General features: G+C 41.5%; 1 protein-coding gene across 1 annotated transcript in view; it reads left to right on the top strand.

The window, feature by feature from the left end:
• The window catches only part of LOC139418088 (glutamate receptor ionotropic, kainate 4-like), an 89,899-nt gene that overhangs the window by 26,793 nt on the left and 38,679 nt on the right, over positions 1-24,427 (top strand). The window contains exons 3-6 of the mRNA XM_071167265.1: positions 1,021-1,185; positions 6,875-6,972; positions 21,606-21,771; positions 23,116-23,294. Coding sequence (XP_071023366.1) covers positions 1,021-1,185; positions 6,875-6,972; positions 21,606-21,771; positions 23,116-23,294 — 608 coding nt within the window. The remainder of the gene's footprint in view (positions 1-1,020; positions 1,186-6,874; positions 6,973-21,605; positions 21,772-23,115; positions 23,295-24,427) is intronic.

Raw genomic sequence — 24,427 nt, 5'->3', positions numbered from 1 at the left:
CTCCTTGCCATCCAAGCATTGGCTTACCTTATGAAGTGAATCAAATCCCACTGTTGGTGGGGGGGTGTCAAAGAATGTAACATTATTGGAGAGCAGTAAAGCCGTCATTGCATTTCTGTTAGGTTGCACTACTTTTGAACTCCCTCACACTGGACTGAGAGTGTTATTTCATATTCAGTACATAACATTTGGGGAAAGAGAGAAAACCCATGACATTTAACATAATAAACTTTTTATCACAGACAACTGCAGTCTGTCTCTCTCCTTTGTTCTAGCTCTGCCTCTAGAGAAAATGCATAATGGGGGACATTTTACATGAGCAAACAGCAGTGAGCAAAATAAACAATATTTCACATAGGCGGGAAGGGATTAATATCCATTGTGAGTTCCAAATACTGCAACTCACAAATGCATTGTGTGTATTGCATGCATCATTTCGTGATTAAAAAACCACCTAATTTTAATGCACATTTTTGTTGAAAATTGATTAAATCATGCTGCAGATTGTTATAATTTTGACAGTATATTTTGCACAGATCTGTGCTATTTTGCCTGTGAAATACAGCCTGTGCCATAGAAATATAGCAATAAAAAGGTCTACTCACTGATCATGCTTGGGAGAAATTCACCCCAAAAAGATGTTCATCAACAAAATAAAAATCCGCTTATTGCAAAATATTTTCCCAAATATGTTAATTATACCAACCTATAGGTCCTCACAATCAACACAAATGGGAGAATACTGTTGCAGTTCAACTGTAATGTTTGGCAAGAAAGTGGCCATAGGAGTTGGCTATACAGCAGAAACTGATCTGGCACCAGGCTATGGCATTGATGGCATAGTTAGGGTTTAAAAAGCTGGTAACCTGGTTGGAGGATTCCTTATTCCCTCCTGATTCCAGGAATATTCCAACTGGAATTTCTGGGAAAACAGGGAATTTGGGGAAAGTTACCAAAACTTTGCAACCCTAGGCATAGTCCTCCAAATGGCAGAACCGTAACACACCCTGTGTCTTGTAGCTGCTGTTCTGGATGACCCGATGGAGTGCAGTCGTGGTGAGCGCCTGGCTATCACCCTGGCCAAAGAGGGCATCAACCGTGTTAGTAACCTCTCTGTGATGGGCAAAGTGGAGGTGGACATTTTTGAACTCCTGAGGGACAGCGAGTACGAGACAGGGGACACCAGTAAGTCAGGATAATGATATACAGTGCTAAAAACTGAAGTATTTTCTATGTGGCAGAACACTTGGAGGGCAGTGATGAGAGAAAATTCATAGAGGCTCAAGACAGAGGCAAAGCTGGTGTTTATTAAAAATAAAAGGTTTTAATACAAAGGTTCCAACTGTAACTGGAACCAAGTTCCCTCAGGGCATAGGCTAATGAACTTGTTATTTGTTGCTTACTTCATACGTTTTTACTAAACAGTACGTTCTAAATAGTATGTAGTGTGATTAGTACAGTATGTAGTTTTAGTAAGTAGACTAGACAGCTTTCGGATACGGCCAAAGACTTATAGCTAGAAACAAATCCCCTTGTCCTACGTATCATTTACACAACAAGCTCATGTCAGAATTAGATGTTCAGCCATGTTTTCCCAAACAAATTTCAAAGATGTTCCAAACGTCAAATTTCAAAGTGTTTATGGTTAAGTTTAGGCATTAACTCTGAATGGTTAAAGTAAGGTTTGGGATAGGCTTAAAACAAAAAACTCTCAAAAACAACTTTCTATTGCTGAATTCAAACATTCAACCTTTGACGCGAGTAGCAGATGTTTACACCCATCCGCCATCCCCGTCCAAAATGCCTTAGCAAAACCGAAACCTACTTGAAGGTAACAGTGTTCACTGTTGCCCTTAGTGGCCGTGTTCCATGTCATCTCCCAACATCCTCAGACATGGATGGACATCGAATACTGACTTGTATCACGGGTGACCTGGCTGCATTTCCAATGCTTGCTCTAGTCTAGTGGATGTAAAGTCTTTTTTATTTATCTGAAGCCTTGAGAGAACATATTGGTTGCGTCCCAAATGGCACCCTACATTATACTATTTATGCACTATATGGGGAATAGGGTGCCATTTGGGAAGTAACCCTTTAGTTGACCGGCAGGAAGGAAATGACAAATGCAGTTCCCCAGTTCCAATAAAGGCCCAGGCCAGTTTGGCCTCTCCATGGCTGGTTGGCTGTGGAAATGGATACCGCTGAAACAGGATTAGAAATTAACTGCTGACTATTTGTCTTGATCCCAAACAGCACCCTATTCCCTATATAGTGCACTACTTTTGACCAGAGCCCTATTGGCCCTGGTTGGGACACAACCATTGCGGGAAATGTCAAGCAATTTTTAAAAGTGGAATTCTCACTTTTAATACTTGATTCAGACAGTAGTTAAGTAGACAGGGAGACAGAAAGGAAGACAGTAGGAAGGGTGTACAGTAGGAAGGGTGGACAGTGGACACAGGGATTGAACCCTGGTCTCCGGTGAGGAGATATACACTGCTCAAAAAAAATAAAGGGAACACTTAAACAACACAATGTAACTCCAAGTCAATCACACTTCTGTGAAATCAAACTGCCCACTTAGGAGCAACACTGATTGACAATAAATTTCACATGCTGTTGTGCAAATGGAATAGACAACAGGTGGAAATTATAGGCAATTAGCAAGAGACCCCCAATAAAGGAGTGGTTCTGCAGGTGGTGACCACAGACCACTTCTCAGTTCCTATGCTTCCTGGCTGATGTTTTGGTCACTTTTGAATGCTGGCGGTGCTTTCACTCTAGTGGTAGCATGAGACGGAGTCTACAACCCACACAAGTGGCTCAGGTAGTGCAGCTCATCCAGGATGGCACATCAATGCGAGCTGTGGCAAAAAGGTTTGCTGTGTCTGTCAGCGTAGTGTCCAGAGCATGGAGGCGCTACCAGTAGACAGGCCAGTACATCAGGAGACGTGGAGGAGGCCGTAGGAGGGCAACAACCCAGCAGTAGGACCGCTACCTCCGCCTTTGTGCAAGGAGGAGCAGGAGGAGCACTGCCAGAGCCCTGAAAAATTACTTCCAGCAGGCCACAAATGTGCATGTCCACAGGTGAGGGTTGTGCTTACAGTTTGGCATTTGCCAGAGAACACCAAGATTGGCAAATTTGCCACTGGCGCCCTGTCCTCTTCACAGATGAAAGCAGGTTCACACTGAGCACATGTGACAGAAGTGACAGAGTCTGGAGACGCTGTGGAGAAGGTTCTGCTGCCTGCAACATCCTCCAGCATGACCGGTTTGGCGGTGGGTCAGTCATGGTGTGGGGTGGCATTTCTTTGGGGGGCCGCACAGCCCTCCATGTGCTCGCCAGAGGTAGCCTGACTGCCATTAGGTACCTAGATGAGATCCTCAGACCACTTCTGAGACCATATGCTAGTGCGGTTGGCCCTGTGTTCCTCCTAATGCAAGACAATGCTAGACCTTATGTGGCTGGGGTGTGTCAGCAGTTCCTGCAAGAGGAAGGCATTGATGCTATGGACTGGCCCGCCCGTTCCCCAGACCTGAATCCAATTGAGCACATCTGGGACATCATGTCTCGCTCCATCCACCAACAGACTGTCCAGGAGTTGGCGGATGCTTTAGTCCAGGTCTGGGAGGAGATCCCTCAGGAGAACATCCGCCCCCTCATCAGGAGCATGCCCAGGCGTTGTAGGGAGGTCATACAGGCACGTGGAGGCCACACACACTACTGAGCCTCATTTTGACATGTTTTAAGGACATTACATCAAAGTTGGATCAGCCTGTAGTGTGGTTTTCCAATTTAATTTTGAGTGTGACTCCAAATCCAGACCTCCATGAGTTGATAAATTTGATTTCCATTGATAATTTTTGTGTGACTTTGTTGTCAGCACATTCAACTATGTAAAGAAAAAAGTATTTAATAAGAATATTTCATTCATTCAGATCTAGGATGTGTTATTTTAGTGTTCCCTTTATTTTTTTGAGCAGTGTATATATATATATATACATACACACACACACACACACACACACACACAGTGCTGCTTGAAAGTATGTGAACCCCTTGTGCAATTGAAGATTTATTTTTAAACCATGAAATCTTCATTTTATCAGAACCAGTCTTTTTGATCTGACCATATGTTGGTGTAGAGGAAATCATTTGTGTAGTAGAAAAACAAATTAAAAAGGGAATTAGAGCAGGTGCCAAAATAAGTGAACCCCAAGTTGTATTGGTTAAGTCAAGTAGAATCAGGTGGGTAAACAATTGGGTACCAAATGAACCCATCAAAGGAGAGATTGTTAGGAAAGAGTTTGGGCGGGGCATTTACCTGGATGGTGTTACCTATCCAGGTAAATGCAAAGCAATCCATGCCGAAAGGAAGGTAAAAGGAGAGCTCAGAGGACATCAGGACGAGGGTAGTGAGAGCACATCAGTCTGGGGAAGGATATAAAATCGCAAAAAGATTTGATATCCAAATAATTTACAAATGGAGAGCATTTAACATGACATCAATTCGCTTGCTAGGAAGAAGCCTCTGCTGTCAAAAAAGAAACAAACTGCCTGCCTTAACTTTGCCAGAGACCACCTGGACAAACCTGAAGGTTTCTGGAAGTCCATTCTGTGAACCGATGAGTCCAAAATGGACCTTTTTGGTCACAATCAACACCTCTATGTTCCTCGAAAACCCAACACTGCCTACCACCAAAATAACCTTATCCCAACAGTCAAGCATGGTGGTGGGAATGTCCAGATCTGAGGCTGCTTTTCCTCCTGTGGACGAGCTCCACATCATTAAGGGAACCATTAATTCTGAGGTATACCAGGAGATTCTTGAACAGAACGTAAGGCCATCAGTCAAGGAGCTAAAGCTGGGCTGAAAATAGGTCTTCCAGCAAGACAACGACCCAAAGAATTCATGCAAATCTACCAAATAATGACTTAGGAGAAAGAAGATTGGTGTTTTGGCCAAGTCAAAGTCCTGACCTAAATCCAATCGAGATGCTGTGGCAGAACCTGAAGCAGGCAGTTCATGCCAGACACCCCTCAAGTCTCACTCAATTGGCGTTCTGTAAGGAGGAGGTGGGCAAAAATCCTTCAAAACAGATGTCAGATTACTGGCTATAGGAGGCATTTATTCCAAGTTGTCGCTGCTAATGGAGGTGCCAAAAGTTATTGACTGAAGGGGTTCACATATTTTTGCACACAGTAAATCTGAGTTTGCTTATTTAACAAAAGTGGTTTATTTAACAATGAAAATATAATTTACTTGGAATGTCTTTATTAAGAATTGGGGTATAGATACGGATGTTTATTTTATAGCAAAATAATGACCAGCCCTGTAGGGTTCATATACAGTGCTGCTTGAAAGTATGTGTACCACTAGACCATTGTAAATGGGAAAATTTGTAAACAGGGTATTGATTCATCATTGTCCAATTTACACTTCAAATTAAATTATGGAAGCTGTACAGTGCATTCTGAAAGTATTCAGACCCCTTGACTTCCACATTTTGTTACGTTACAGCCTTATTCTAAAATGGATTTAATTATTTTTCTCCCTCAATCTTCACACAATACCCCATAACGATCAAGCGATGTAAATGTATTAAAAATAAAGAGAAAATTACAGATACCTTATTTACATAAGTATTCAGACCCTTTGCTATGAGACTCGAAATTGAGTTTAGGTGTATCCTGTTTCCATTGATCATCCTTGAGACGTTTCTACAACTTGATTGGAGTCCACCTGTGGTATATTCAATTGGACATGATTTGGAAAGGCATGCACCTGTCTATTTAAGGTTCCACCATTTACAGTGCATGTCAGAGCAAAAACCAAGCCATGAGGTCTAAGACAGGATTGTGTCGAGGCACAGATCTGAGGAAGGATACCAAAACATTTCCGCAGCATATACGGTCCCCAAGAGCTCAGTGGCCTCCATCATTCTTAAATGGAAGAAGTTTGGAACCATCAAGACTCTGCTTAGAGCTGTCTGCCCAGCCAAACTGAGCAATCTACAAAACATTATGGAGTATCGTGTGTAGATTGAGGGGGGGGAAAAACTATATAATGTATTTTAGAATAAGACTGTTATGTAACAATGTAGAAAATGCAACGGATCTGAAAACTTTCAAACGCACTGTATGATTCCGTAGACCGCAGGCTCTGCACATGGTTACACAATTCTGGAGATAGCGCCCTTTGATACGCCTCTCAAACCAAGACACGCTTGTCAGCCTGATATGCTAAAAGAAAAGTTTTATTCCGGGAGATTATTTGTTTTTTGCATAATGTAGTGTTGTGATATCCCTCCATATTGGGCCCATGTAGGTGACACTACAGTATGTCTAGGCTGTGATTGGAGTCTTTCTATTTAGCCTTCAATGAAAACTAATGGTAGATCCAATGTTTGCCTCAGCAGCGCTGGGTGCTAGAAAGCACACCACACACAGTTCAGAGTAGTAGCCAGTCCTCCTCACTACGAGCCCTCTGCCTCAGCACTGCATTCCTCTACTGCATCTCCCATTCCTCTCAAGCGTTAGGTAACTCCTCAATTGATGGTTTCAAAAGATCAGGAACCAGCAGCCAGGTGAAACAAAAAAAGCTGGTACAGTGTCCAGACGCATCATTCAAACAAAAACAATTAGCGAGCTGGCTAGCCAAGCCAAAAAAAGAATTGACCTGCCAGAAACATGCAAGAAAACAAAATGTACATATTTACTTGTATATTGTAAAAGTAAACAATACTTTCATATTCTGCTTTTATATTGTATTGTACTCTGTATCAATATGCAACTAGTGTGTAATTCAATGCCATTGTAAATTCTATGTTAACGCTCATTTGGTTCCCTGTTTTCTCCTCTCCCTCCCAACAGTGTGCCAGATTATCTCTAAGGGAGTATTGGCGGTCCTGGGACCCTCTGCTAGCCCAGCTTCCGACACCATCATCAGTAATATCTGTGGCGAGAAAGAGGTGTGTGTGTGTGTGACCAATACACTTCTGTGAACATGGGTGCACATGCAGGTATCGGTCTGTGTATTACGTTCCCCAGCAAGAAAACCAAATAATGTCGCTCAAACAGAAGGTGGAACTAACAAAGAGTTACTGACCACAACCAAAATGGTGGGGGTTTTAGGAAGGGTTCTGAAAGACACTCATGGGTGTATCCACTGAAAGGTCACTATCAACAACTGGGACCTAAAAGACACCCACCATGAGCACCCACTAAATTTGTCCAAAATTAAAACCCACACCAAACTTAGATAGGAAGCAAATCAAAAAGTACAACAAAACAAAAACAGGGAAGATAAGATAAACACTCAAATAGGGAGTACCAACTAAAAAGGCATTAAATCTCCACCTCTCTCAAGACAACTGAAGCACTGGGCAAGCCACTCTTAAATATCACCTGGGCCAGCACAGGTGAAACACTTTCCCACTAACGAGATGGCAAACCAGCACAGGTGTAACACATACTGACTAACGAGGTGATGCCAATCGGTGCACCCCACATGCTAATGTCCAACCTCAAAATAAAAATGGAAAAACCAAAGCCTGTAATACATTCCCCCTTTAGACATCAAATATATCCTATATTTTTGTTGAAGAAGTTTGCTCACCGCCAACAGAAAATTACTTCCAACTCACAACATGATCAACTTAAATGCGTCACCATTTCCAATAGAAACATGGTGTCTGTCAACAATTAACAATTAACAACCACGGACATGTCGGATTTCAAGAGGAAATCTTAACAGCCTTTATTTATAAGGATCCTGTCTTTCAAAGATAATTAGAAGAAATCCAAATTACTTCACAGACCTTCATTGTAAATTGTTTAAACCCTGTTTCCCATGCTTGTTCAATGGCCCATAAAAATTCATGAACATGCATACAGCTTACAGATGGTAGGCAATTAAGGTCACAGTTATGACAACTTAGGACACTAAAGAGGCCTGTCTACTGAAAAACACCAAAAGAAAGATGCTCAGGGTCCCTGCTGATCTGCGTGAACGTGCCTTAGGCATGCTGCAAGGAGGCATGACGACTGCAGATGTGGCCAGGGCAATAAATTGCAATATCCGTATTGTGAGACGCCTAAGACAGCGCTACAGGTAGACAGGACGGACAGCTGATCATCCTTGCAGTTGCAGACCACGTGTAACAACACCTGCACAGGAACGGTACATCCGAACATCACACCTGCGGACAGGTACAGGATGGCAACAACAACTGCCCGAGTTACACCAGGAACGCACAATCCCTCCAGTAGTGCTCAGACTGTCTGCAATAGGCTGAGAGAGGCTGGACTGAGGGCTTGTAGGCCTGTTGTAAGGCAGGTCCTCACCAGACATCACCGGCAACAACATCGCCTATGGGCACAAACCCACCGTCTTTGAACCAGATAGGACAGGCAAAAATTGCTCTTCACTGACGAGTTGCGGATTTGTCTCACCAGGGGTGATGGTAGGAATCGCGTTTATCGTTGAAGGAATGAGCGTTACACCGAGGCCTGTCCTCTGGAGCAGGATTTATTTGGAGGTGGAGGGTCCGTCATGGTCTGGGGCGGTGTTTCAAAGCATCATCGGACTGAGCTTGTTGTCATTGCAGGCAATCTCAACCCTGTGCGTTACACGCAGGGAAGACATCCTCCTCCCTCATGTGGTACCCTTCCTGCGGGCTCATCCTGACATGACCCTCCAGTATGACAATGCCACCAGCCATACTGCTCGTTCTGTGTGTGATTTCCTGCAAGACAGGAATGTCAGTGTTATGCCATGGCCAGCGAAGAGCCCGGATCTCAATCCCATTGAGCACATCTGGGACCTGTTGAATTGGAAGGTGAGGGCTCGGGCCATTCCCCCCAGAAATGTCTGGGAATTTGCAGGTGCCTTGGTGGAAGAGTGGGGTAACATCTCACAGCAAGAACTGGCAAATCTGGTGCAGTCCATGAGGAGGAGATGCACTGCAGTACTTATGCAGCTAGTGGCCACACCAGATACTGACTGTTACTTTTGATTTTGACCCCCCCACCACCACCGTTGTTCAGGGACACATTATTCAATTTCTGTTAGTCACACGTTTGTGGAACTTGTTAAGTTTATGTTTCAGTTATGGAATCTTGTTATGTTCATACAAATATTTACACGTTAAGTTTGCTGAAAATAAACAGTTGACAGTGAGAGGACATTTCTATTTTTGCTGAGTTTATTATAAACATGTTTGTCTTGTGCAAGTTTTAAATTGACAAAGTACTTGTTAGCAAAGGTCTCACCTAGAGATGATATGCAGGAGCTTGCAGGGATTTGTAGCCTTGCATGATGTCTACTTTGATGCTAATTAAATTTTTTGAATCTGAGAGTAAATAGAGCTGAATATATTGATAAAAGTCACCTTGTCCTGGGCCTCCCGAGTGGCGCAGTGGTCTAAAGGCACTGTCGCCTCTTCACTGTTGACGTTGAAACTGTGTTTTGCGGGTACTATTTAATGAAGCTGACAGTTGAGAACTTGTGAGGCTTCTGTTTGTCAAACTAAACACTAATGTACTTGTCCTCTTGCTCAGTTGTGCACCGGGGCCTCCCACTCCTCTTTCTATTCTGGTTAGAGACAGTTTGCGCTGTTCTTTGAAGGGAGTAGTACACAGCGTTGTACGAGATCTTCAGTTTCTTGGCAATTTCTCGCATGGATTAGCCTTCATTTCTCAGAACAAGAATAGACTGACGAGTTTCAGAAGAAAGTTCTTTGTTTCTAGCCATTTTGAGCCTGTAATCGAACCCACAAATGCTGATGCACCAGATACTCAACTAGTCTAAAGAAGGCCAATTGTATTGCTTCTTTAAATCAGCACAACCATTTTCAGCAGTGGCATACATAATTGCAAATGGTTTTCTAATGATCAATTGGCCTTTTAAAATTATAAAGTTGGATTAGCTAACACAACGCAGTTGCAAATGAGAACTTGTTCTCAACTAGCCTACCTGGTTAAATAAGGGTGAAAAAACAACAACATGCCACTGGAGCACAGGAGGGGTTGCTGATAATGCCGTTTCCAGCTACAATAGTAATTTACAACATTAATGTCTACACTGTATTTCTGATCAATGAGATGTTATTTTGAAGGGATTTTTTTGTGCTTTTCTTTAAAAAACAAGGACATTTCTAAGTGACCCAAACTTTGAACGGTAGTGTGTGTGTGTGTATGTGTGTCTATATATATATATATATATATATATACACAGTGGGGCAAAAAAGTATTGTCAGCCACCAATTGTGCAAGTTCTCACACTTAAAAAGAGGAGAGAGGCCTGTAATTTTCATCATAGGTACACTTCAACTATGACAGACAAAATGAGAAAAAAATCCAGAAAATCACATTGTAGGATTTTTTATGAATTGATTTGCAAATTATGGTGGAAAATAAGTATTTGGTCAATAACAAAAGTTTATCTCAATACTTTGTTATATACCCTTTGTTGGCAATGACAGAGGTCAAACGTTTTCTGTAAGTCTTCACAAGGTTTGCACACACTGTTGCTGGTATTTTGGCCCATTCCTCCATGCAGATCTCCTCTAGAGCAGTGATGTTTTGGGGCTGTTGCTGGGCAACACGAACTTTCAACTCCCTCCAAAGATTTTCTATGGGGTTGAGATCTGGAGACTGGCTAGGCCACTCCAGGACCTTGAAATGATTCTTACGAAGCCACTCCTTCGTTGCCCGGGTGGTGTGTTTGGGATCATTGTCATGCTGAAAGACCCAGCCACATTTCATCTTCAATGCCCTTGCTGATGGAAGGAGGTTCACTCAAAATCTCACGATACATGGCATCCTTTACATGGATCAGTCGTCCTGATCCCTTTGCAGAAAAACAGCCCCAAAGCATGATGTGTCCACCCCCATGCTTCACAGTAGGTATGGTGTTCTTTGGATGCAACTCAGCATTCTTTGCCCTCCAAACACAACGAGTTGAGTTTTTACCAAAAAGTTATATTTTGGTTTCATCTGACCATATGACATTCTCCTAATCTTCTTCTGGATCATCCAAATGCTCTCTAGCAAACTTCAGACGGGCCTGGACATGTACTGGTTTAAGCAGGGGGACACGTCTGGCACTGCAGGATTTGAGTCCCTGGCGGCATAGTGTGTTACTGATGGTAGGCTTTGTTACTTTGGTCCCAGCTCTCTGCAGGCCATTCACTAGGTCCCCCCGTGTGGTTCTGGGATTTTTGCTCACCGTTCTTGTGATCATTTTGACCCCACAGGGTGAGATCTTGCGTGGAGCCCCAGATTGAGGTAGATTATCAGTGGTCTTGTATGTCTTCCATTTCCTAATAATTGCTCCCACAGTGGATTTCTTCAGACCAAGCTGCTTACCTATTGCAGATTCAGTCTTCCCAGCCTGGTGCAGGTCTACAATTTTGTTTCTGGTGTCCTTTGACAGCTCTTTGGTCTTGGCCATAGTGGAGTTTGGAGTGTGACTGTTTGAGGTTGTGGACAGGTGTCTTTTATACTGATAACAAGTGGAGTGGAGGACAGAGGAGCCTCTTAAAGAAGAAGTTACAGGTCTGTGAGAGCCAGAAATCTTGCTTGTTTTTAGGTGACCAAATACTTATTCTCCACCATAATTTGCAAATAAATTCATAAAAAATCCTACAATGTGATTTTCTGGATTTTTTTTCTAATTTTGTCTGTCATAGTTGAAGTGTACATGTGAAGAAAATTATAGGCCTCTCTCATATTTTTAAGTGGGAGAACTTGCACAATTGGTGGCTGACTAAATACTTTTTTGCCCCACTGTGTGTGTGTGTATATATATATATATATATATATATATATATATATATATATATATATATATATATATATATATATATATTTATTTCAGCAGGGTTCTGGTGGACTGTGTTGGTCCTTTTCCCGAAGCCAAGAGTGGTAACCAGTTTCTTGTAACCATCATGTGTGCGGCTACTTGTTTCCCTGAGGCTATTCCACTGAGGAAAATCACAGCTCCCAGTATTAAGGCCCTGGTGAAACAATTGTCAACGTTTGGACTTCTGCGGATTGTGCAATCAGACCGAATTTGAATTTCATGTCAAAGGTCTTCCAGCAAGTTCTACAACAGTTGGGTGTAACTAATTTTCCCCTCTTGTGTCTACCACCCAGAGTCTCAATGTGCTATTGAGAGATTATCAGACTTTGAAGTCTATGTTGAGAGCTTACTGCTTTTGGTTTGAGAGACTGGGATGAAGGGGTCCCTCTTGTCAAAACAAATCAAATTTTATTTGTCACATACACATGGTTAGCAGATGTTAATGCGAGTGTAGCGAAATGCTTGTGCTTCTAGTTCCGACAATGCAGTAATAACCAACAAGTAATCTAGCTAACAATTCCAAAACTACTACCTTATAGACACAAGTGTAAGGGGATAAAGAATATGTACATAAAGATATATGAATGAGTGATGGTACAGAGCGGCATAGGCAAGATACAGTAGATGGTATTGAGTGCAGTATATACATATGAGATTAGTATGTAAACAAAGTGGCATAGTTAAAGTGGCTAGTGATACATGCATTACATAAAGATGCAGTAGATGATATAGAGTACAGTATATACATATGAGATGAATAATGTAGGGTATGTAAACATTATATTAAGTAGCATTGTTTAAAGTGGCTAGTGATACATCATTTCCCATCAATTCCCATTATTAAAATGGCTGGAGTTGAGTCAGTGTGTTGGCAGCAGCCACTCAATGTTAGTGGTGGCTGTTTAACAGTCTGATGGCCTTGAGATAGAAGCTGTTTTTCAGTCTCTCGGTCCCAGCTTTGATGCACCTGTACTGACCTCGCCTTCTGGACGATAGCGGGGTGAACAGGCAGTGGCTCGGGTGGTTGTTGTCCTTGATGATCTTTATGGCCTTCCTGTGACATCGGGTGGTGTAGGTGTCCTGGAGGGCAGGTAGTTTGCCCCCGGTGATGCGTTGTGCAGACCTCACTACCCTCTGGAGAGCCTTACGGTTATGGGCGGAGCAGTTGCCGTACCAGGCGGTGATACAGCCCAAGAGGATGCTCTCGTTTGTGCATCTGTAGAAGTTTGTGAGTGCTTTTGGTGACAAGACGAATTTCTTCAGCCTCCTGAGGTTGAAGAGGCGCTGCTGCGCCTTCTTCACGATGCTGTCTGTGTAGGTGGACCAATTCAGTTTGTCTGTGATGTGTACGCCGAGGAACTTAAAACTTACTACCCTCTCCACTACTGTTCCATCAATGTGGATAGGGGGGTGTTCCCTCTGCTGTTTCCTGAAGTCCACAATCATCTGCTTAGTTTTGTTGACGTTGAGTGTGAGGTTATTTTCCTGACACCACACTCCGAGGGCCCCTTGTGCTGATTGCAGCGTGGTTGTTCAGGAATCTCTCGGTTTTAGTCTGAATGAGCTTGTTTGGACATCATTTAAGAGGTCCTTTTGAGCTTGCTGAGAGCGAGGTTGTTGCAGGGCAACACCTTAATCACGAAAAAACTAATCCGTTGGAGCACGTTAGCGCCATAGTGAAGTAGAGTTTATGTTTGAGCACAGCATTGCACAACATGGCAACAGTCCGTAGAGTTCGCCCAGTATATTTGTAACAAAGGGGATGTTTTTTCCCCGATTTTCGCAAAGTCAATACCGTTACTAAGTCAGACTCGTACCCTTTGCCTAGGGTCGACGATTGTGTGGACTGTGTTGGCACTGCTAAGTACATTAGCAAGTTTGATCTGCTGAAGTGATATTGGCAGGTCACTCTAACTGAGCACGTCAAAGAGTCTGCTTTTGTCACTCCTGATGGTTTGTTTTCCTACCTTCGTCTTCTGATCAGGTTACGAAATGCTAAGACCCTTTGGTCTCTGCACCGGTGCTAGCAGCTCCGGATTTCCGTCGGCCATTTGCTTTGTACACCGATGCCAGCGACATAGAAATAGGGGCTGTCCTCCTACAGAAATACAATAACAATGTTGAGCACCCTGTGGGGTACTTTTAAAAGAAATTGGCCTCATATCAAAACCACTATTGAGAAGGAGGAGCTCGTTTGGTACTGTGGCAATGGCAAACCGATAGGCCTTCAGTGTGTGACAGGTTCCTGATTCTTTCAAAGTAGCCTACACAATCGCAAAGCATGTGAAATATATTCACATGTACACAGCCTAGTTTCTGCAGAACGTCATCTTCAGGCAGCAAGAGTGTGCAGCTCTCAAATGGTTTTGGCATGTAGCGGCTCACAGAAGGATGACATCGGAAGCCGGTAGGGTAGGAAAGAAGTTTCAAAGAGACCATCATAATATCAGTAAAAAATATCCAATTCCCAGTTTATGCTACAAAACCAGCTTTATAAGAGGTTTTAATAATAGCTTATTTGACTCAACGTTCCATGACGTACACGAAGGCATTAATGGCAGAATAAATAGATGCATGATTAATATAATTCACCAATACATTTCTTGGTCGTCCAAAAAATATTGCTGTCAGGTTGTAAATCACAGCTGGCCTGGTACATTGTTTGCTGCCTCCATTCTGGATGCGCTGTTTCAGTTTCAATGACTCAATATTCTGGTCAAAAACGGACAGACGTAACTAACGCTGAGAATGTCAATACAATCGAACTAGCAAGGGCAATTATCTCAAGTCAGTCAAAATGTTGCTAATAGGCTAGTGTATATATTTATGTAGCAAGCTTAAAACACGGAACCTAACGTTAGCTAGCTAGCTGCTTAGAGGATGTCATGCCAATGGAGGAGTGGGTGAGTCTTTTCTCATATCGTTTTTTGGTGGATATACACAACTAGAGATGCAGGTATCATTTGGTTATCCAGTTGGCATATCTCTTGCGTTCGCAAATTCACTCTTTTTATCTACTCCAATTTCAGAGCACTCTCGTCCAAGTGTGCCAGAGCACAGAACTGATGAATATGACCGGTGTCAGGAAACATAGTCAAGAACGCTCTAGATAACATGTAAACAGCTAACCAGCTCTGCTACGGCAAGTAAAATGGTCAGAGTGAGGCGTTCTCTCATTTGTTTCTGGAAGTATCTCGCTAACAAGCTAGCTAACGTTAGCCAGTTAGCTTGGTTGGGACAAGCATGGCAAGCTGCAGAAGGATGAGGAGGCTACAATTCCCCATTGTTTATCAGCGCAATTTTGACAGCCAACTAGCTGAAAAAGTTAGAGGGTTTATCTAATGTTCCTTCATTAGATTTAAATTAATCTTGCTCTGCCTAGCATTGGTTGTTGATCTTGTAGTTGTTGATGTGCATAACTGAGTAAGAGAGCCTACCTTTTCATGGTTGTTTGATCAATAGAACTGTAAAGTTTCCAAATGTGAGAGGACTTCAGTGGTGTTTACATTTTTGCAGAAATTCAGGTGTATTTTGTGGCTTTTGGCGAATGCGTTCTAATGATCTAAAGTTGCTGCCTGGAACACAGGAAGGTTGAAGGGGTATGATGGCAGGCCCGTGTGGCAAATGGCTTGTTCATATAAAGGCCTACTGTAGAGCTGATTGCTTATAGTGCACTGGTCTGTGTAGACTCCGGTCCTGGACAAAACAGATGTTTCTGGTCTTAACTCGTTCTTGGACTCCTTGTCCCCTTTCCGGTCTTGGTCTTGACTCTGACTCAATTTGCTCTGGCTTTGGATCGGTCTCGCTTTAGGTGGTCTCGAACACAACACTGGTTATTTTATGATAACTACATTAGCATTTCATTTTGGGGGCGGAGTGGGTAAATACAGGCAAATATATTGATAAAAGTCACCTTAGTAACTGCCTACATGTACATATTGCCTCAACTAACAGGTGCCCACACACATTTACTCTGTACCGGTACCCCCCTGTGTATAGTCTCGCTGTTGTTATTTTGCTGCTGCTCTTTAATTACTTGTTACTTTTATTTATTATTCTTACTCATATTTTTTTTAACTGCTTTTTTGGTTAGGGGCTCATAAGTAAGCATTTCACTGTAAGGTCTACCTGTTGTATTTTGCGTATGTGACTAATAATATTTAATTTGTCATAGAGAGAGTTACATGGTTATCAAAACGTCTCGTCAGGGTAAGCCTACACGAAACACGGCCTTTATTTTAAGTGTTTCTAAAATTCCCTATGGCAAAAATGAATGGTGAAAAACCATTGGAACCATTTCCTTGTTTGATTGCTAGGTTTTATGGGTATTATGACTCATATGGCTGAGTGGTATGGTACTCTATATCCCTAGTTGTGCTCAGTAGATTTATAATTGAACACATTTATGAAGATTTTACACTATTGTGGAGAGATGTACTGCTTGGATTCTTTACATACGATAGAAATAAGTTGAAACATTTTTATGCAATTAATTTAACTTATTTTGTCTAAATTTCATATACACAAATGTAAATTTACAAACAAAAAAAACATATTTTCTTACCCTACAAAAAGAAATGGAACTGTATTTTAAGACCGTTAAATACTCTCCTAACAAAAAATCTGTTAGAATTGTAAGTGTATGTATGTCCCTTAATTAAGGTCCTTGTGTAATTGTAGTGTGATATTGTACCCCCTAGCTCGATTGTCCATTGTATATAATCTATATATTCTTGTGTTCCCTCATGTACTTTCTGTATTGATTTGTTGTTAATAAAAAATAATACTAATAAAAAAAAATATATATATATATTTTTTTTAATTGCCATATTGGCGCACATTTGTAAGGACACACCTCAAATATTGTTTCCTCAAAGGAAGATAGGTCAATTATTGAACCTGGCCTAGGGGTTGGAAAACACCAGTGTGCCAGTTTTTACATTACAAAATGTCTAACTAACATGCGTTTGATACTTGCACCTCCTTACCCCCAGCCAAAAATAGAGCCTTCAATGAGATTCGGTAATGGCTGTTTTTCAGCCAATTCCCCCATTAGCCATGTCTCACCTTGTGTCCTAGCCTAATGGCCGTTGGGATGTTTTATTATTATTAAAGCAGAACATTGTCCTGCCGTGAGCAGAGCTGAGCAGCTGTTGGAGCTTATCATGGTCTGTCTCGCCGTATGGCAACACATTACCACTGGACCGCTGAGACAATTAAGGGCTAGGTAGAAGCAGGCAGGCACGAAGTCAACTCTATACTTATAACATTATGCCTATGGTGATGAGGTGTAACCAATGAGTGTAACCTTCTAGCCAGCCACAGTTTTGTTGATTCACTTAGTGGGTCAATGCAGGAAACTATTGGTTCTACTCAAGTGGTTTTTCACCCATAGCTACAGTGGATACTAGCTCTGTTTATTACAGTCGTGACTTCATATTCTATCATCCCCCTGTGTGCCCTATAGATGCCATATTGACTTTGAAGACATCAGCTGCTTGCTAGTCTATTTACAGGTAAATGCCAAAATAAAGGAAACACTTGAATAAATGAGGGATACAAATTATATTGAAAGCAGATGCTTCCACGCAGGTGTTGTTCCTGAGTTAATTAAGCAATTAACTTCTCTAGGGTAGGGGGCAGCATTTGGAATTTTGGATGAAAAGCATTCCCAAATTAAACTGCCTTCTACTCAGGCCCAGAAGATAGGATATGCATATAATTGGTAGATTTGGATAGAAAACACTAAAGTTTCCAAAATGGTTAAAAATTGTTTGTGAGTATAACAGAACTGATTTGACAGGTGAAAACCTGAGAAAAATCCATTCAGGAAGTAGGATTTTTTTGTTGTTGTAGATTTCTATTCAATGCCATTACAGTATCCATTGACTTAGGACTCAAATTGCAGTTCCTATGCCTTCCACTAGATGTCAAGTCTTTAGAAATTGTTTCAGGCTTGTATTCTGAAAAATGAGGGAGTAAGAGCAGTCGGAATGAGTGGACCCTGCCGTGTCACAGAGCTTTTTCATGCGCGCAACGAGAGAGTGTCTTTCTTGTTTACCTCTTTTTTTTTACGATAATAATTGTCCGGTTGAAATATTATCGATTATTTAGGCTAAAAACAACCTGAGGATTGAATATAAACATTGTTTAACATGTTTCTATGAACTTTACGGATACAATTAGGATTTTTTTTGTCTACCTGTTGTGACTGCGTTTGAGCCTGTGGATTACTGAAGAAAACGCGCAAACAAAACTGAGGTTCTTGGATATAAAGAGAGACTTTATCAAACAAAAGGAACATTTATTGAATAAATGAATGTATTCTGAGTGCAACCATATGAAGATCATCAAAGGTAAGTGATTAATTTTATCTCTATTTCTGACTTGTGTAACTCTTCTACTTGGCTGGTTACTGTTTGTAATGATTTGTCTGCTTGGCTATGTTGTCAAATAATCGTAAGGTATGTTTTCGCCGTAAAGCATTTTTGAAATCTGACACCGCTGGCTGGATTCACAAGAAGTTCATCTTTAAACCTATGTAAAATAGTTGTATCTTTTCTGAATTTTTGTAATGAGTATTTCTGTATTTGAATTTGGTGCTCTGCAATCTCACTGGATGTTGGCCAGGTGGGACGCTAACGTCCCACATACACTTTATGTTGGTGTTTCCTTTATTTTGGCAGTTACCTATTTGTGTGTGTGTGTGTGTGTGTGTGTATATACAGTATTCATCAGTGTATGGCACTAGAAGGAGCTGGCCATGGTCCTGAAAACATCTCAGTGGGCAGCTTCAAAGGGATGTTCAGGGGGGAGAGGCACTGGTTTGTCGAAACATAGCTGTAGTATATTCTTACTGCACAGTACATCTCCCGTCTCCTGCAGCATACTGTATAGACTTTTGTATACATATTTTCTGGACTACTTAAGTTGCTAGCTAGCATTAAACTTATCTTATAAAAAACAATCAAACTAAGTATTATAGTTCTCATTCACAAGGCATTAGTTTGTCAGCTGCTTAGAAACGGTACATTTTAAGTTACCCAGTTGTAATGCACTAACACATTTGATCACTGTGTTTTCCTAGAGTACTCTAAAAATTGAGTCTGCATCAGTAGTTAAGGGGAGAATCCTAACTTTTACTGACATTTTTGACAATTGGAAATTAGGATTCGCCCCTATTAGGGTTACCTGGGACTGTGTGTACTAGAGGTCGACCGATTAATCGGAATGGCCGATTAATTAGGGCCGATTTCAGGCACCGATTAAAAATATATATATATATATATATATATATATATATATATATAAAAATTACACCTTTATTTCATCTGTATTTAACTAGGCAAGTCAGTTAAGAACACATTCTTATTTTCAATGACGGCCTAGGAACGGTGGGTTAACTGCCTCGTTCAGGGGCAGAACGACAGATTTTCACCTTGTCAGCTCGGGGGATACAATCTTGCAACCTTACAGTTAACTAGTCCAACGCAATAACGACCTGCCTCTCTCTCGTTGCACTCCACAAGGAGACTGCCTGTTACGCAAATGCAGTAAGCCAAGGTAAGTTGCTAGCTAGCATTAAACTTATCTTATAAAAAACAATCAATCATAATCACTAGTTAACTACACATGGTTGATGATATTACTAGATATTATCTAGCGTGTCCTGTGTTGCATATAATCTGACTGAGCATACAAGCATCTAAGTATCTGACTGAGTGGTGGTAGGCAGAAGCCGGCGAGTAAACATTCATTCAAACAGCACTTTCGTGCGTTTTGCCAGCAGCTCTTTGTTGTGCGTCAAGCATTGCGCTGTTTATGACTTCAAACCTATCAACTCCCAAGATGAGGCTGGTGTGACCGAAGTGAAATGGCTGGCTAGTTAGCGCGCGGTAATAGCATTTCAAACTTCTCTCGCTCTGAGCCTTGGGGTGGTTGTTTCCCTTGCTCTGCATGGGTAACGCTGCTTCGATGTGGTGGCTGTTGTCGTTGTGTTGCTGGTTCGAGCCCAGAGAGGAGCGAGGAAAGGGACGGAAGCTATACTGTTACACTGGCAATACTAAAGTGCCTATAAGAACATCCAATAGTCAAAGGTTAATGAAATACAAATGGTATAGAGGGAAATAGTCCTATAATAACTACAACCTAAAACTTATTACCTGGGAATATTGAAGACTCATGTTAAAAGGAACCACCAGCTTTCATATGTTCTCATGTTCTGAGCAAGGAACTTAAACGTTAGCTTTCTTACATGGCACATATTGCACTTTTACGTTCTTCTCAAATCAAATGTATTTGTCACATACACATGGTTAGCAGATGTTAATGCAAGTGTAGCGAAATGCTTGTGCTTCTAGTTCCGACAATGCAGTAATAACCAACGAGTAATCTAACCTAACAATTCCAAAACTACTACCTTATACACACAAGTGTAAAGGAATAGAGAATATGTACATAAAGATATATGAGTACAGTATATACATATGAGATGAGTAATATAGGGTATGTAAACAAAGTGGCATAGTTTAAAGTGGCTAGTGATACATGTATTACATAAAGATGCAGTAGATTGTATCGAGTACAGTATATACATATGAGATGAGTAATGTAGGGTATGTAAACATTATATTAAGTAGCATGGTTTAAAGTGGCTAGTGATATATTTGACATCAAATTCCATCAATCCCCATTATTAAAGTGGCTGGAGTTGAGTCAGTGTGTTGGCAGCAGCCATTCAATGTTAGTGGTGGCTGTTTAACAGTCTGATGGCCTTGAGATAGAAGCTGTTTTTCAGTCTCTCAGTCCCTGCTTTGATGCACCTGTACTGACCTCGCCTTCTGAATGATAGCGGGGTGAACAGGCAGTGGCTCAGGTGGTTGTTGTCCTTGATGATCTTTATGGCCTTCCTGTGACATCGGGTGGTATCGGTGTCCTGGAGGGCAGGTAGTTTGCCCCCGGTGATGCGTTGTGCAGACCTCACTACCCTCTGGAGAGCCTTACGGTTGTGGGCGGAGCAGTTGCCGTACCAGGCGGTGATACAGCCCGACAGGATGCTCTCGATTGTGCATCTGTAGAAGTTTGTGAGTGCTTTTGGTGACAAGCCAAATTTCTTCAGCCTCCTGAGGTTGAAGAGGCGCTTCACGACGCTGTCTGTGTGGGTGGACCAATTCAGTTTGTCCGTGATGTGTACGCCGAGGAACTTAAAACTTACTACCCTCTTCACTACTGTCCCATCGATGTGGATAGGGGGGGTGCTCCCTCTGCTGTTTCCTGAAGTCCACAATCATCTCCTTTGTTTTGTTGACGTTGAGTGTGAGGTTATTTTCCTGACACCAAATTCCAACACTTTGTTTTTGCATTATTTAAACCAAATTGAACATGTTTCATTATCTACTTGAGGCTAAATTGATTTTATTGATGTATTATATTAAGTTAAAATAAGTGTTAATTCAGAATTGTTGTAATTGTCATTATTACAAAAATTTTTTTTTTTTAATCGGTCGATTAATCGGTATCGGCTTTTTTGGTCCTCCAATTATCGGTATCGGCATTGAAAAATCGGTCGACCTCTAGTATGTACCAAGGCTCTTAGAGTCGGAGTTATGATTTAGTCCATTGTCGTTATGATATTAAAGTCTAAACTGATCCTAGATCAGCACTCATACTCTGAGAAGATTGATACTTACAGTCCCTGTTCTACGGTATGATTTAATTTGCTTTTCATTACACCACCAGGTGCCTTACGTGAGGGTGGCGCCCGAGGACCTCCTGAGGGCCCGCTTCCCGCGCTTCTCGCCCCTGGACCTGCGGCCCACCAATGCACATGTCAGCCTAGCCGTGGTGGACTTGCTCTCCTTCTTCAACAGCACCAGCGCCTGTCTACTCTGCGCCAGGGCTGACTGTGAGTTGCCAATCATAGAAATGGAAATTACTAGATGGACATTCCCATTTAAGTAAACAATCCTATAATACAATTACTCAATGAACTCAACTATGTTGTGATGGATGGACCCATAGAAATATAATTACTGTAATGGAAATTCCACTGGGTTTTATATGATAACAATACCCCTGTACAGTTTAACTTTAACTTCATTGCATATACAGCAACAGGAGGCGATGTAGTGAGATGGTAATTTAGCAGACTCATAAAATTGGTGTTGACTGTTTTCTGACCAACTGAGCCATTGGAACCACCAGTCTTCCTCTAGCAGGTCAGTCATCTCTGTCAGTCTGCCCCTTAAGCACTCATCTGCCCAAAGCTGACTATTATTTGTTTCATTCACATCACACACTCATCATTCATCTGCAGGTCATTATTGATCCAATTGAGCTTTTCTGTCTTGCCGTGGTCATTGGGACGTTTGTGAGTGTGTCACCATGCGTCTGTGTGACAGGCCTATGGAGCCAGGCCACCTTAGGGATATCACCCAGAGACAAGGGCAGGTGTGGAAAGAGTGAAATGATGAGTTAAGCTTTGCTTTGGTTCCCAATGCTTATATATTTATTTGACCTTTATTTAACTAGGCAAGTCAGTTAAGAACAAATTCTTATTTTCAATGACGGCCTAGGAACAATGGGTTAACTGCCTTGTTCAGGGGCAGAACGACAGATTTTGTACCTTGTCAGCTTGGGATTCGTTCTAACCACTAGGCTACGCTGCCGCCCCATATAGAACGTGGATAAGGTGAATCCCTCCAACCTAAAAATATACTTAGGCTAACAGCTGGTATTTTCTCTATAACAATATGTTATCTTAACTTAAAATAGAATGCCTATTTCCTAGTGAAATTGCTTTCACAGTGTTAGTTGGGCACTGGAAAGATGATGTTGCTTACTTATGACAATGCATCAATTTTGTCATATTTTGAAGATGGTAAATTACATACTGTATGCTGGTCTTTTTGGACAGACTTGAAATACAGAAATCAAGCATTTAGAGCATATGTAAGGAAATACGGCCAACAAAGGAGTGATAGTATAAACCTACAATGGCTGTATGGATAAAATACTTCCTATGATTAACTTAAAGGACTAACTGAGTTGTAAAATGTGGTACTTCTATCACCAAAGGCAGAATTCTTTGCAATAGTCTCCTACTGGCCATTACTTAGACGATTAGGCTTTAATAGAAGATATTCAGATGATATTGTAGTGACCTGATGTTCATTAGAAAGTGTATCAACGTTTTGGGCTGTGGGATACAATATTACACTTTCATGGCCAATTGTTGCTGTTGTCCCAGGTTTGATGAACCTGGAGCAGTTACTGCGTCAGTTCCTAATCTCTAAGGAGACGCTGACTGTTCGTGTGCTGGATGACAGTCAGGACCCCATGCCTGTTCTAAAAGAGATCCGCAACGACCAGACTGACACCATCATAGTGGACGCCAACGCCACTGTGTCCCACCTCATCCTGGAACGGGTAAGCATCCCAAATGGCCTCTTACTCCCTGATGTTCCGGTGTCCCATTGTGACATAGCTATGCGGCTCTGAGACCACCATCCGTGTGGATGCACAGCCCGAACGCACACCTTCCCACAATTCCCAACCAACGCATCTCTGGTATGCGTTTTATATTCATTTGAATGTGTTGACAGTTGGAGAAATTGCTTGAGCTGCGCTAAGATTTCGAAAAGTATGAAAGCCAACAGTCCAATATTCTAGTACACTGCTACGCGTACCCTCTTATAGACGCTTAGCTAGTGATATGGTAATACATCTTTCTACCTTGACATCTGATAGGTTCAGTGGAATTTTCACCATATTGCTTACATCTATCAAATCCTCTCAGATCTCCACAGGTACATAGAGTGTTGGGTCTAAGGGGCAATTTGGGATTGGGAATACAGTATGACTAATAGTGGCTACATTCATTACACTAACAAGCTGGGTTCAAACAAACCGGGTTGGGTAGGTTACTTTCTAAAGGTAATCCGTTACAGTTACTTGTCCAAAATTGTAATCGGTAACGTAACTTTTTGACTACCCAAACTTAGTAACCTAGTCTTAAAGAAAAAAATATTGAACCTTTATTTAACTAGGCAAGTTGGTTAAGAACAAATTCTTATTTCCAATGTCGGCCTACCAGGGAACAGTGGGTTAACTGCCTTGTTCAGGCAGAACGACAGCTTCCCCAGATTACATTCATTAATCTGATTATTCAGTTACTTTTAGATTGCTTTCCCCTTAAGAGGTATTAGAAGAAGACAAAAATGTATGTTACCAATTGAACGACATCTATTGCAGGATAAATCAATGTTAAAGTTTACATAGCTGGCCATATGGATGTTACATTTTACTTCATGGGTTGGTTATGTAGGCTTCTTCTAACCATCGCTTTCTACTAAATATAATACGATTTAAATTTTATCTTTACATTAATAACCAAAGCCTATCAGAATTCCAGTCATTCCAATAAATGTTATACCCTTTGATCTTCAAGAAATCGGATTGGAAATATGGAAGTATAGATTAGACATTGTTTTACCTGAGCATAACCCCAAAACTAAGGACATATTAGCCAGCCCTACTCTGTTGATTGTGATGTTGTTATT

Source organism: Oncorhynchus clarkii, chromosome 10 (genome assembly GCF_045791955.1).
Source record: "Oncorhynchus clarkii lewisi isolate Uvic-CL-2024 chromosome 10, UVic_Ocla_1.0, whole genome shotgun sequence".
NCBI classification, from domain to species: domain Eukaryota; kingdom Metazoa; phylum Chordata; class Actinopteri; order Salmoniformes; family Salmonidae; genus Oncorhynchus; species Oncorhynchus clarkii.
Note: the sequence above shows the minus strand (reverse complement) of the source record. Positions and strands in the feature narration are given on the sequence as shown.